This window comes from Aphanomyces invadans (genome assembly GCF_000520115.1).
Source record: "Aphanomyces invadans strain NJM9701 unplaced genomic scaffold supercont1.4, whole genome shotgun sequence".
Taxonomy (NCBI): Eukaryota; Oomycota; class Saprolegniomycetes; order Saprolegniales; family Verrucalvaceae; genus Aphanomyces; species Aphanomyces invadans.
Window position 1 is genome coordinate 473,311 of NW_008580149.1, and position 12,346 is coordinate 485,656.

General features: G+C 55.2%; 3 protein-coding genes across 4 annotated transcripts; all 3 read right to left on the reverse strand.

Moving 5' to 3' along the window:
- Positions 1 to 23: 23 nt before the first annotated feature.
- On the reverse strand, positions 24 to 3,129 carry H310_02640 (hypothetical protein; the record flags this gene model as incomplete). Its single annotated transcript, XM_008866214.1, has 4 exons — positions 24 to 41; positions 94 to 272; positions 322 to 1,928; positions 1,994 to 3,129. The coding sequence occupies 4 exons, from the start codon at positions 3,127 to 3,129 to the stop codon at positions 24 to 26; spliced, it is 2,940 nt and encodes a 979-aa protein (XP_008864436.1).
- An 890-nt stretch (positions 3,130 to 4,019) lies between these two features.
- On the reverse strand, positions 4,020 to 5,732 carry H310_02641. 2 transcript variants are annotated; one of them, XM_008866215.1, is made up of 2 exons: positions 4,856 to 5,732; positions 4,020 to 4,454 (listed from the first exon to the last, which is right to left on the reverse strand). In XM_008866215.1, the coding sequence occupies exons 1-2, from the start codon at positions 5,672 to 5,674 to the stop codon at positions 4,074 to 4,076; spliced, it is 1,200 nt and encodes a 399-aa protein (XP_008864437.1). In that variant the 5' UTR covers positions 5,675 to 5,732; the 3' UTR covers positions 4,020 to 4,073. The 2 variants fall into 2 exon arrangements, with proteins under 2 accessions (XP_008864437.1, XP_008864438.1); XM_008866216.1 differs by having other exon boundaries at positions 4,511 to 5,732.
- A 935-nt stretch (positions 5,733 to 6,667) lies between these two features.
- On the reverse strand, positions 6,668 to 10,024 carry H310_02642 (hypothetical protein). Its single transcript, XM_008866217.1, has 10 exons — positions 9,923 to 10,024; positions 9,371 to 9,873; positions 9,002 to 9,325; positions 8,794 to 8,953; positions 8,614 to 8,743; positions 8,017 to 8,566; positions 7,759 to 7,926; positions 7,595 to 7,701; positions 7,294 to 7,534; positions 6,668 to 7,233 (listed from the first exon to the last, which is right to left on the reverse strand). The coding sequence occupies exons 1-10, from the start codon at positions 9,981 to 9,983 to the stop codon at positions 6,817 to 6,819; spliced, it is 2,661 nt and encodes an 886-aa protein (XP_008864439.1). The 5' UTR covers positions 9,984 to 10,024; the 3' UTR covers positions 6,668 to 6,816.
- Positions 10,025 to 12,346: the final 2,322 nt, after the last annotated feature.

Genomic DNA, 12,346 nt, shown 5'->3' on the forward strand with positions numbered 1-12,346 from the left:
GGCCATAGTCACGGCTAGGGCCATCACGGCCGAAGTCGCGGCTAGGTCCATCGCGGCCGAAGTCGCGGCTAGGTCCATCGCGGCCATAGTCACGGCTAGGGCCATCACGGCCGAAGTCGCGGCTAGGTCCATCGCGGCCGAAGTCGCGGCTAGGTCCATCGCGGCCATAGTCACGGCTAGGGCCATCACGGCCGAAGTCGCGGCTAGGGCCATCACGGCCGAAGTCGCGGCTAAAGCCTTCTCGGGTGGGGCCGTCGCGTCCGAAATCACGGCTGGAGCCGTCGCGACCGAAACGCGAGGAGCCGTCACGAGAAAAGTCACGGCTCGATCCATCGCGATCGTCTTCGCCGCGGAACGACCGGATGCCACTGCCACGGGAGCCAAAGCCACTACCGTCGCGTCCCTTGAACACGTCGTCCAAGCGGCGTCCGCCACGGGGCACCGTAGACCAGTTCGCATCGTCTGGGCCACCTTCGGACGGTTGGGTGCTGCCACGGGCCGATGGGGGCAAGTATTTCTTGGGTTTGTTGGCTTCTTCCTGGCGAATGCGCTCGGCCTCCGCTTCTTCTTCTTGGCGGCGTTGTTCTTCCTCGGCTTCGCGAGCGGCAATTTCGGCGCGCAAGCGTTCGGCGCGAGCCTCAGATTCGATGCGCTTGAGCTCGGCTTCTTCGGCGCGACGAACTTCCTCGTCGTGATCGGCCTTGCGGGCCAACGCGCGGTCGACCTTTTCTTCGAGCAAGTTGACTTGGCGACGAAGCGCTTCTTGCGCCAGCTGCGCTTGAATCTTGGCGCGTTGGCGGTCTTCGTGGGCCGCGCGGAACGCAGCAGACAAGGGCTGACACTGAACAAACAGAGTCTTCTGTGCCAGGCCAAACGCGTGGTCTTGTTCGGCTTGGACGAGGGTCGCAGCCCAGTTTTCTTCAAACAATCGCTTCTCTTCGGCCTGCTTGGCTTTAAACTGCTCCTGCAAGATGGGAAACTCGGCTTCACGCGTCGCGCGGACAATGTGGTCGAGGTTGCGCGCAGCGTCCTTGAGCTTACGCTGTGCTTCTTCCTTTGCCTTGACAGCCTTCTCCTTCGCCTCTTGCAACAGCTTGTTACGGTCCATCGTGTCGAAGTCGACGTCGGACGTGTCCTTGCCCAGCTTGGCCAGGATGCTCTTGGCGTCCTTTCGGGCAATGTCTTCCTTGATCTTTTGGATCTTTTCAAGCTCGCGCTTCTTGGCTTCCGCTTCCAGGCGCTCGGCTTCTTGCTTGGCGCGGAGAGCTTCAGCTTCTGCCTTCTTGCGGGCGTCGGCCTTGGCGCGTTCTTGCTGTAGCTGCTCATACGCTTCCTTTTGCTGCTCGATGCGGACGCGGCGTTGCAACATTGCCGATCGTGTCGACGGCAATCCCTTCTTCGTGCGCGCGACTAACTCGGTCGACGGCCCAACGGGGACCACCTTGTTCATGACGGCTTGCAGCTTCTGGCCGAGGTGCGTCAAGTGCTTGGCCTGGCTCTCAAACGCCAAGACGGGCGAGAATCGCATGCAGCTGCTTGCGTGGTCGATGCGTACACGGATCGACGCCGACGCGTCCTTGCGGCTACGGACAATAAGCTGCTCGATGTCGCGCGGCGTCGCGGTAAGGCCTTTGGTCATGTTGTGGAAATGCGCCAGGGTCACGGACGAGTACACGTGCGTGAGTTGTTCCAACACGAGGTGAATCGTTAGTTCTTCGAGGAACGGCACATACACGCTCAATGTCGCGTTGGTGGCCAACGCCGCCAACGACGGCTGGATCTGCGACACTATGAGCAACGGGTCGATCGTTGTGCGATCCAGGTGGTTGTACAAGGCAGCAACTTCGGGCAGCGCCGTGTCGACAATGTGCAATGACTGCATGTCGTCGAGCAATTGGCGACGAGTGGGGGGTTGGAGGGACGTAAATCTACGTGTCGACCAACCCCATCCATGAGCGGCTCGACAATTTTGGCGAGGTGGTCTCCAACGTACCCGAGCAACGCGGCCATGTGTTCGTCCTTTTCTTCCAGCAATCCGGCGGCGGTCTCGGCGTTTTCCAACAAGATGCTGTGGTGGTTGCGGATGGGGATCGACAACGATGCCAACACGACCGATGACGCGAGGACGCGTTGTTCGTCCGCAGGGAGCACCGCCCCTTCGCGCTGCTGCAACGTGTAATACTTGAAATAGGCAAACGCGTGAAGCAAGTGATTCTTGGACACGTAAAAGATGTGCGCCAAATTTTTGTAGTACGTCGCCATGATGGACGGCTTTGGCGGGGTCGCCCAGAATTGCATGATCGCATGAATGTCGTCGATGGTGCGAAAGCTTTCCGTGTACAACTCCAAGTGCGTGGCGGCGTCGAGTTGATCGAAGCGGATGGTCAGGTGTAGTTCCACTGACTCGGCGCTCCAGCCCTCCCACCCACGCATCTGGCGGACGCTTTGGGTGGTCGGCGCGGCTTCGTGGCGCTGCATTGTGTAGAGATGGGTGCGCAAGATTTCGCACAGTCGACGAAACTCGATCTTGCGGGCGTACGTGCGGCAGAACGTGAACGCACTGAGTGCGACTTGCTTGTATAACCCTTCCAATTTGGTGTTGCAGCGGAGAATATCGAGCACAGTGCGGTAGGTCTCCCACATGAAACGCAACCAAGGCAACACTACGGCGCGGTCCGTGCGATCTGCCGAGTCTTCGGACGTTGTGGTACTCATCATGACAGCTTCGGGGGATTGGGACGACTCCAAATCGACCGACGCCAAGATCGAGATCTCGGTCGAGTGCTTGCGCGCTTCAGCGACACGCTTCTCGGATTCGTTCACAAAGAACAGAAGCACCTTCTCCAACGAGGCAGGGTTTTGCGCCAACACAAGGTTTCGGTACTGGTGCAACCCGTCCTTGGCAATGCGTCCGAGCTGGAGGTCGATCGTGATGTTCAAATACGTGAGCATCAACTCTTCGTGCGTGGGTTGCCACGTGCGGTTCTTCTTGGCGATCAACGCTTCATGCAAGATCTCCAACGCGTTACGTTTCTGGCGCTTGACAACCCCTGCATCCGCGTTGGGCGTGTTCAGGAGCTCGTTTGCGCGCTTGAGCGCATTCTCGGGCTTCTGAAAGAAATGCGACATCTTCGGCGGCGAAGTTGGAAAATGCGTCTCCAGCCACCGAATGCTGGGTCGTTGAGTGTACGGTTAACATGTCATTATCCGGAAATAGCCATAAACATTTTTGTGAATCAATTCCGCAGAGCGTTCCACAGGATGTCCGTGTGCGCTGGGGGCAAGAGGCTTGCGCAATTCTCGGCGAGGGCGTGCATGAGTGTGGCCAATACAAGGTCTTCTCCACTGTCACCCTCGTCGCGCTTAAAGTATGGGGGACTGTTGTACTCGATTTCAACTGAAACCTCACTTCTGGCGTACGTCGTCCGAACCAATCTCGGTGTGGTAAGTCCCCTGGTCATTGTCGATAGGTTCATTGGGAGGGGGTATATCTCAATCTCCCAACTAGTGCATGTTGGGAGACCCTTGTCTTTCAGAGCTGTGGAATGTCAGGGGCACTTGCGTGCACAACCAACCTACGCGTCTGTGGTCATCGTCCAAACACGTTGGAAATGCATAAGTATCAGCAGTAGCCAATCAAATGCTCCGAAAGATCGCAAAGGAGCCAATGAAATCACTGCACCGTCAACGCGGTCGCCGTGGCTGCCATTTTCATCATCGTGTCATGCGTGGGTTAAGCCAGTGCGTCGACTCAATGCGGCGCCGCTCCGTGTTAGTTAAGAAGTGCAGAGAGTTCACTGCTCGATCTTCCACGATGCTTTGTCCATAGCCGTTCGAGGACCGCCAACACGAAAGAGTCGCCACTCCGCACCTGCGGCTGCCACGTTCTTGGACAGACTCCGTACTGCGTATCTGTAATCGATGCAATATGTTGTGGACTGGGTGGCGGCACAGATCGCAGACGCAATTGAGTTGCTCAGCCATGCATCGCACGGACACATCTACAGCCTGAATATATGTTGCAGTACTAGACACGAAAGAGAATTGGCATGGTTAAGGGAGGATTGCTAACTCTACATGATAGTACACTTGGACGTGGTTTGCTGTTGGGCTTGCTCGGGTGTGGGCATTTCGACCATCTTGCCGAGCATGGCCTTGAGCTTCGCGTACGCAGTCGACACAATCGGGGGGCACCGGGGATGGTACACAATCGTCGTGATGCCGCGGTCCAAGTCGGCAAACGCGTTCTTAAGTTGCGGCGAAATCATGTAGCGGATGCGCAGGAGTTGCCAGTACACGAGCAGCAGCATAAAGTTGCGTGCCGGCGTAATCAGTTCCAAGATCAAACTCAGCCCGATCGCAACTTCCAACGACGCCACCAGGGTCGGTACGCGGTGGTACACGGCGGCCCACTTGGCGTGTGTGTTGAGCGTATGCCATTGCGTTTGCGCTCCCTACAAACACCCATGTCATCCAAACGTCGCACGGGTATCCAAGAAGCTGCTTCCACCACAAACATGCTCCTTTTGGCACGCCAGCCTCGAGCAGTCGTCCGATCCATCTCACTTGCAGTGGTCAGCTTCCAACAGCGCCAACCACTGGTCCAGGCGGGGGCCACGGGGCAGCCCATCTATTCCACCCACTCCAAAGCACACACGCTAGATGTACCCATCCAACGACTCGACAAAGTCGCCGAGACGGAGCCACAATGCGCACATAGTTGTCAAACGAGAGAGAAACTCATCGGGAATGCGCTCCACATACGCCCAGACTAGTATAGGACATCCAAAGACAAGGTAGACGGGCCGACAAGTTTCATGCCACGATGGGATGCACTGCAGAATATGTGACGTACCACGACAAACGGCATGACACGGTCAAACACTTGGGTTTCGAGGGTCGACCCAAGGGACGAGTTGACGGCCAGGAGAAGCGAGCCCGCGAACGATGCAAAGTGGACGAGTTCGTTGGCGAGGATCGGGAACAGCGCCAACGCGTACGGCGTTGAGAACCAAAAGAGCAATGAAAACAGGAGCGACTGCGTGGCAGGGTCCATGACGAGGCGCTGGGCGTACGCCTGGGTCAACTTGGGAGTGCCGTGGTTGTACGCCAGGAACGACACGTAGTTAATCGCGGCGAGCTTGAAGAAGTTGGCAAAGCAAAACGCGGCAAAGTCGGGGCTGCCCCACCCGGCTGTCCAGTACAACACAAACGACACGATCTGCAACGCTCGCAGGGCAAACTGGAACGTTCGGAACTTGGCGTGCGTGGTTTCCCAGCACAGTTGACGCAGCGTTTGCGGTGCGCCGACACCAGAAAGTGCGGCGGAAGCGTTCTTGAGTCCGTCCTTCAGGTTGGCGTCGGTGGCATCCTTCGTCAGACCCTTCTCGTACGCAGCTTTGGCTTCCGTGTACTTCTTCTGGTAAAAGAGCGCCGTTCCAAGACGGGAATACCCCTTTGGCCAGTCTGGGCGCAATTCGACGACCTTGCGAGCGTCTGTGACGGCGAGCGCGGCCTTGTTCACCTTCAAGTACGCTCCCGACCGGTTCGAGTAGTACACAGCATTGGACGGGTCGATCGAGATGGCCTCCGTGAACGCATCGATGGCTTGCTGGTACTGCCCTTCTTGGAAGAACCGGTTGCCGCGCGTCTTTGCTTCGTCGGCGGCGTCCATGATCGATCGTGACTTTATATCCACACACAATGCGCCATGTTTGAACGAAGCGTCACCTCGGACAATTTATTCGCGAACGTTCTGGAAATGGAACCTCGAACAACTAATATTTCACACCTTCGGGATGCTCCATTCTCTTCGGGTTTGTATGCCTATAGGAACCGCAAGATAATGGAGAGACATGGTGGAGCAACTTACGGTTAGTATAGACATACAATTATCAAGATAAATGAGTGAGAATTCAAACGGGGGCATCGATCCCGACATTGTCGTCGGTAAAGTCCCATTTGACAAGGCGGCTGCAGCAATGACGGTCGTGGACGACTTGTTGAGAAATGTTCGGGTCGAACGCGACGGACGCGGTGACGCGTTTGTGGTGATAGAGGTGCGTATTCCCGTCGTCGACGACATACGAAATACCGAACTCGAACGGTGGGCGGAGGCCCCCTCTGGACACACCCGTTGTCAAAAGGGTCCGTGGCAGCACCCCCACCGAAACTACCGCGGGGGAGGACGCGCCCCATCGCAATATCGCAGCCCTCGAGGAGGGGCGGGAAGGGGCCCGTCCCAACATGTCAACCGGGGCAAGTCCACGCACCGAGGAGCGCCGTACAACCCCCGGACACGGTCCAAGTCCCATTACGGCGACAATTACATCCCAAAGTCAGCGTCAACCGCGCCGACCGCGTCAACACGACCACCACCGTCGACGGGCCACACCCTTCCAAACCCCCACTGGAACCTCTCCCCCGCATCCCCAGATCGCCCGTGATGGCCCAAAGCATCGTGCAGGGATTTTTCTTGAATTTGCATCCTTTGATTGATGCTAAGACCTTCACTTCGTTGCGCATGTGCCCATGTATTGCCGCTCACAGGAGGCAGCGGTGTGGTGCAAGTCACTGCGAAGGGGGGATCGTCGCACGGCGTCGTCGAACACAACGACGCACGGATGCGAAATCACTTTCAAACCATCAAACCCTCCAAGTTGGCTGTGACTAGCAATTCTCTCGAAACTTTCTCCTCTCCATTTTAAGTTATATACTTGGGTGAGTGTGGCGCATCGCTTTTGTCGTATCAGCAACGCTTTGGCTTCTCCACCAAACCAACGACTCGTTCGAGGACTTTCGTGTCCCCTTGGGCCATCATGACGTCGCCAGGGCTTTGGTTGGTCTAGGGTGTAGGTCCATCAACTCTCCAAGCAGACAGCTGACGTCGTCAAGGCCAGATTTCAGTGCCGCTTGCACAGACGGAGTAAAGCTCTGCACTTGATCATGGCGACACCGTTCATCTTCGTGTTTCGAGATGGCGCTGGGGAGCTGCTGGACGTCCCACGACCAGTCGGGGTGTTTAGGAGACTTGGGGCGTTTTCGTCGTGCCTTGGGCTTGTTGAACTCGATGTTTTCCACGATGGTTACGTCGTTGTCCTCTTCATCGCTGGGCCAGTTGTCATCGGGCGTCGCTTGCTCGATATCAGCAAGGGCGGCCGCACGCTTCTTGGCCAACTCCAGCAAGTGTGGGTCCGAAAACAAGTGGGCATCCTTTGCATTGAATGCCCGGACCTACAACAACAATCCTCGCCCGTTGACGACGACGTCATGATGCCGGTCCACCCATCGTACCGCCTGACGCTGGAGGCGCGTTGCCGTCACCTGACCAAGAAGTTTCGGCTGCTGGACGGCCTCTCTCAACACAATCATGTCTCGGTTGTCGTCCCAAGACTCGATGTGCTGCTTGTTGGGCGGGTTCAAAGTCACGGCTAGTGTTTGCTTGTGCACAAATCCACACACGATGTCGCCGTACACGGTGCCAGCGCGATGGGCGAGTTCGGCGAAGCTCACGAGCTCACCAAACGTGGCATACCTTGACAGCAAAACATATTCATTGTAAAGAGGTCACCTCGTTCAAGTGCCCATATCGTACCGCGTGGCGGGCACGACGTCCAAGCTGACGCCGTGGTCACCAAGGAGCTCGTCCAGGATGTTGGCGACCCATCGGCTCTCGGACACCATTGCAAGCATGCGGCTGATCTGTGTGTTGCCCCCTGAGTGAATCCTAGCCACACAAAACGGGAATGTAGAACGTACGAAATCGTTGGACGGAATAAAGTCGGCGTTGTGGGCCAGGCTCGTGTTGTCCCGCAGCGTCTTTTGCGTCCGCGTGTCGAGGATCTCGGCCACACAATGTGTCCGTCGATTCGGGGGAACGGCCTTCGCTGGTGGCTTTTTTGACGACGTCGTGCGGTCGACGGACGTCTACGAAGGTATCGGCGGGCACAGTTCACAGTGGCATGCACGCAAGAAGAGCGACAGGACAACGCGCAAGGAAATCTTGCAAGGTCGTACCAGAGACAATCGCTGCAGCGGCATGTGGGCATACTGGCTCAGCTCGACTGCGCGTAAACGCAACACGGTCGCCAAGACGTGCGAGTCGGAGCACAGACTGTCGTCTTCTCGATCGCCATCACTCAAGACCAGCATGCAGTGAAACGATCGAATCACGAGGTCTTCGATGTGCCGCTTTGCGGCAGTGTTGGCCACCGTGTGCGTGAGTTTGATCCGTCGCAGCTCGTCGACGTTCAGGCCTTCGTCCCGGAGATCGGCAAGGCGCTTCGCCACTGGAGTTGCATTCACCAGGTGAACTTCTGTGTTCGGGGACGATATCCCATCCAGGAGACGTAAGATATCCCGTAGCTCCCGACGCCACCCACACAACATGATGCGTGTCGGGGGCGCTGGCTTGACTGGCGCCTTGGTCAAGAGCACCATCGGATTATACGTAGCTAGTGAAGTCTTGCTAGGTTTGTACGTGTCGTTGTCTTCTGCCAGCACGATGATCTCGTCGCCTAACTCGACTCTTCGCGACCGCGACGGCCGCAAGTACACTTTGCCAGTGCTAGAGACGTTTTTAACGTGTAAAGAAATTGCGGCAGGTGGACGTACCTGGCCCGGATGCCGATTGGGATGGCGTCGGCAAACCGATCGGGCAATTCGCCAAACGTAAGTCCTTCCAGATCAGGCCATGATTGCGCATAGAATTCGTTGCCGTCAAACCCGAGTAACTCGCTGTACACTGCTCTCAACAAAGGTGTCAGCACCGGGACGAAGAAGCCCTTGAAGTACCGTTCGCGAGCGACGGAGACCGAGAACACATGACGATGAGGCGGCCGAGGATTTGATGTGTCACGATCGTCTCGACAGCGATGTCACTGGTGGCTGACACGACCTTGAGCAGTGTGTTATTGTCCGGATCCCCGACATCCACGACGACATGGCCCCGCACCTAGGCCAAGTTGTAAAGACTTTCAACGCCTTGTTTTCTGGTACGCACTCCGTCACGGAGGCTTTGAATGGTTAGAAGCGTTCGGAGGACGGCCGCATCGGACACGTCCGTTTTCGCGTTGGTCGCCATGACTGTGATGCTTCGGGCGAGCGATGCCGACACTCGATTGAGGTCGGCTGCCATGAGCGGATTGCCGGTGCTCACAACGATCTGTGTTTTGAGAGTGTCGGGCAAGGCATCTTGGATCTCACGCTCGACGTCATGACGTGGGCGATCGCACAAGATCACGACAACGCCACCGCCTTCGCTCGAGTTGGCGAGACAGATCTGGTGGAGAAATGACAGGCACATGTCGTTCCATCCAAGGACGAGCTATGCAAAACACCATGAGGCATAGCTCACACGAGTTGTGCGTACGGTGTGGTTGCTTTCGACAATCACCATCTTGCCTTCTTTCAGCGCGTCCATCTTGCTCAAGATCAAGTCGACGACGAACCCGACGATCACGTTCAAGTAGATGAACCCAGTGATAAACTCGATGAGACCGAGAAACCGGTTCGTCCACACAATGAGCTCAGCCGGCCGGACGGCATCGCCGTCGCTGCTCGACTTTGGGTCCACGATGTCTAGGAGCGTCTGGTACATTGCGTCGATGTACTGCATGGGTGACATGAAGATAGCAATGGGGGACATGGTCAAGTCGAGGACGACTCCAGTGAGAATGAGGAGGATCACTTGACCGCGGACCGTGCACAGCACCGCGTCAAATTTGTACTCAAACACGGCACGGACATGGTGAAGCTTGGAAAGCACGGTCTGCTGCTCGAAAGTAGTTGAAATGGGCATCGACGGCGGCGGCGCCGTCGTGTCGAGCGGGGGTTGAAACTCGGCCGGGTCTGGTGTTTCAACAGGGACGCCATCTACATCCACGCCCGTGACGACGACTTTGCAAATCGATTCTGTACGAACTCGTGTTCTCGTCGGCCTCCCGGTCGGCCAACACGGCTAAGCTTGTGCCCGCTCGACGCATGAGTCGTTGATGGTTGCGGCACTTGATTCGTTCCAATGGAGTAACTGCTACAAGTCAGTCAGTCGTTTCACGTGGCGGCGATCGGTTCACTCATGTAGCAGCACGTCGGCAGCAGGATCGTCGAGTGGCCATGCTAATAGCCAACACCAAGTGGTGCTCCACAAAATCGGATGACCCACGGCTTAAATTGCCGCGAACCGGCCGTCCATGTATCGATCTGGAAAGCACGACGCAGCCAAATCTCACAACCCGTCGATTATAGATGAATTCTTAGTCGAAATGCTGGACGAATGCATCCCGACAAAAACCACACCATTCAGTTTCTCTCGGACGATAGAAACCAGTGCTGTAAGCTGCTTTACCTGCCAACGGGTCAGTCGAGCTTGCTAATCGTGCTACATGGGGAGTTTGAACCAGAAGTATTGAGTATACTAGCTTCCTCGCAAAGTTCAGTCGACACTGTTCGTTACATGGCAGGGTGTACGAGAGGACCGTTGGGTTGGTTGCGTTGGTGGATTGCCGAAATACATCGATGGGCTCCTAAGAATCATTGTTCGACAAGACACCTCTGGCAGTCCCCCCCTTGTTGTGGCTCTCCAGTGTGCATGGAGGTATTGTAGTACTTGTTGGGGTATCGACTGCGCTCTTTTAGACACATCAAATGAAAGCTCTTGGCGCGCTCTATCTTGTCGTTCAAGCAGGAGTACGAAATGTGGTCCAGGGAGGGATTGAAATGAACAGTACAACAAAATGGCAACTACCCCAAACTCGCGCCATTACACGTATATAGTGGACCGGAAGGAGTACTTGTGTAACCACGCAGGGCTTGGGATTCAAACTTGGAGTGGCAAACCTGTCTCAATGAAACTCCATTGGCATCAGACGAAATAATTCGTTTGCCTTCGACCCTTTTCACCAATGTTGAAAATGCATCTAAAAATCTTCCACTCATTCTTGCAACGGACGTCTACATCAGGAAAAGCGTGTAGAAGGCACAAAAATTCTCGTGTCGGACAGTTCGGCGGCCCGAGGGACAGGGTGATGTTGTCGACAGCACCAGGTGACATGCCATCCGATGAACGCAGCGGGGAATTCAGGTCCGTTTTATGCGTTGTGCATGGTACATGTATATTTTTTCATAGGTCGTGGGATCGCTTCCCAGCATCTGTGCTTTTTTTCATTCATACCAGTTCTCTACGAGTTCGAATAGGAGCATGAACCATTGGAACGACCCAAACTCTACGATTCGCAACCGTCCCAATCCTGCGTCAAAATGTCGTCGCGACGCTACTATGACCTCGGTAAGAAGTTCCATCCTGAAAAATGCATGAAGAAAAATAAATAAATTAGGTGAATGCGTCCAATTTGATTGGTTATAAATTGGAGAATTTCAGTCAATCACCGTTTTTCTTGTATCAGCCCTGTAATTGGTCAAAAGGACTGGCATGTCAGACTTGGAATTGAAGTAAACAGGTCAGGTTGTGGAGGTGGTCAGGGGCTTTTTTGGGAAGTGTTGTCGGCTCTTTCCGGGGGTTCACAGTATCAAGGTGGTACGCATCCCAACAAACCTGAAAGCACCAACGACAAAAATGAATACATCTCGACCCACCATCAGGCGAGCTCAGAGGTGGCACATTGTTGCGACAAACATGAAAGAACGGGTCGAGTATGCGAAACACAGTGGATACGTACTTGAGACACGAATATGCCGACGAAGCATTGGAACAACCGTTCCAATCGTGCGACAAAGTGGCATCGCTACCAAGTCGGTACGAGTCAAAACAGCCCTCGAACGACAAAAATGAATACAACTCGATCCACCATCACGCCAACGGACACGTGGCATGTAAATGCGATAAACATGAAAGAACCTTGTCCTGGTTCCCACATGCGAAACGCGTTGGATACGTCCTTGAGGTATTTCTCTTAAAAGTTCAAGGACACTCATCCGCCCAGGAAATCATCCAGGACGTCTCGTGTATCATGTCCTGCATGCGGTGCCTTGGCGAGGAGTGCACCCCAATTTGCGTGTCACCGAACGATTCCTCTCATCAGGAAAGGTTGCCTCTAACGCTTCTCCCATCCAAGCATTGGAATTGCACTTTCACCAACGAACTAGGTAAAGTCGTTGGCGTACGTGTCCGAGAGCGTGTCGCATTGTCCATAGAGTAATAGAATTGGCGCCTGTACCGTGTTCCGTAATTCGGGTCAGACAGCTATGTGCCTTATCCGAATCCGGAAAATGGCTGAAATGTGAGCCTCATCTCCTTTTCAGTTGAGACATACAATAATCAGTACATAACTTCAGACATGAGTTGGATCGATATCAATAGATTGTGCACAGGAAACAAAATACAAAGGTT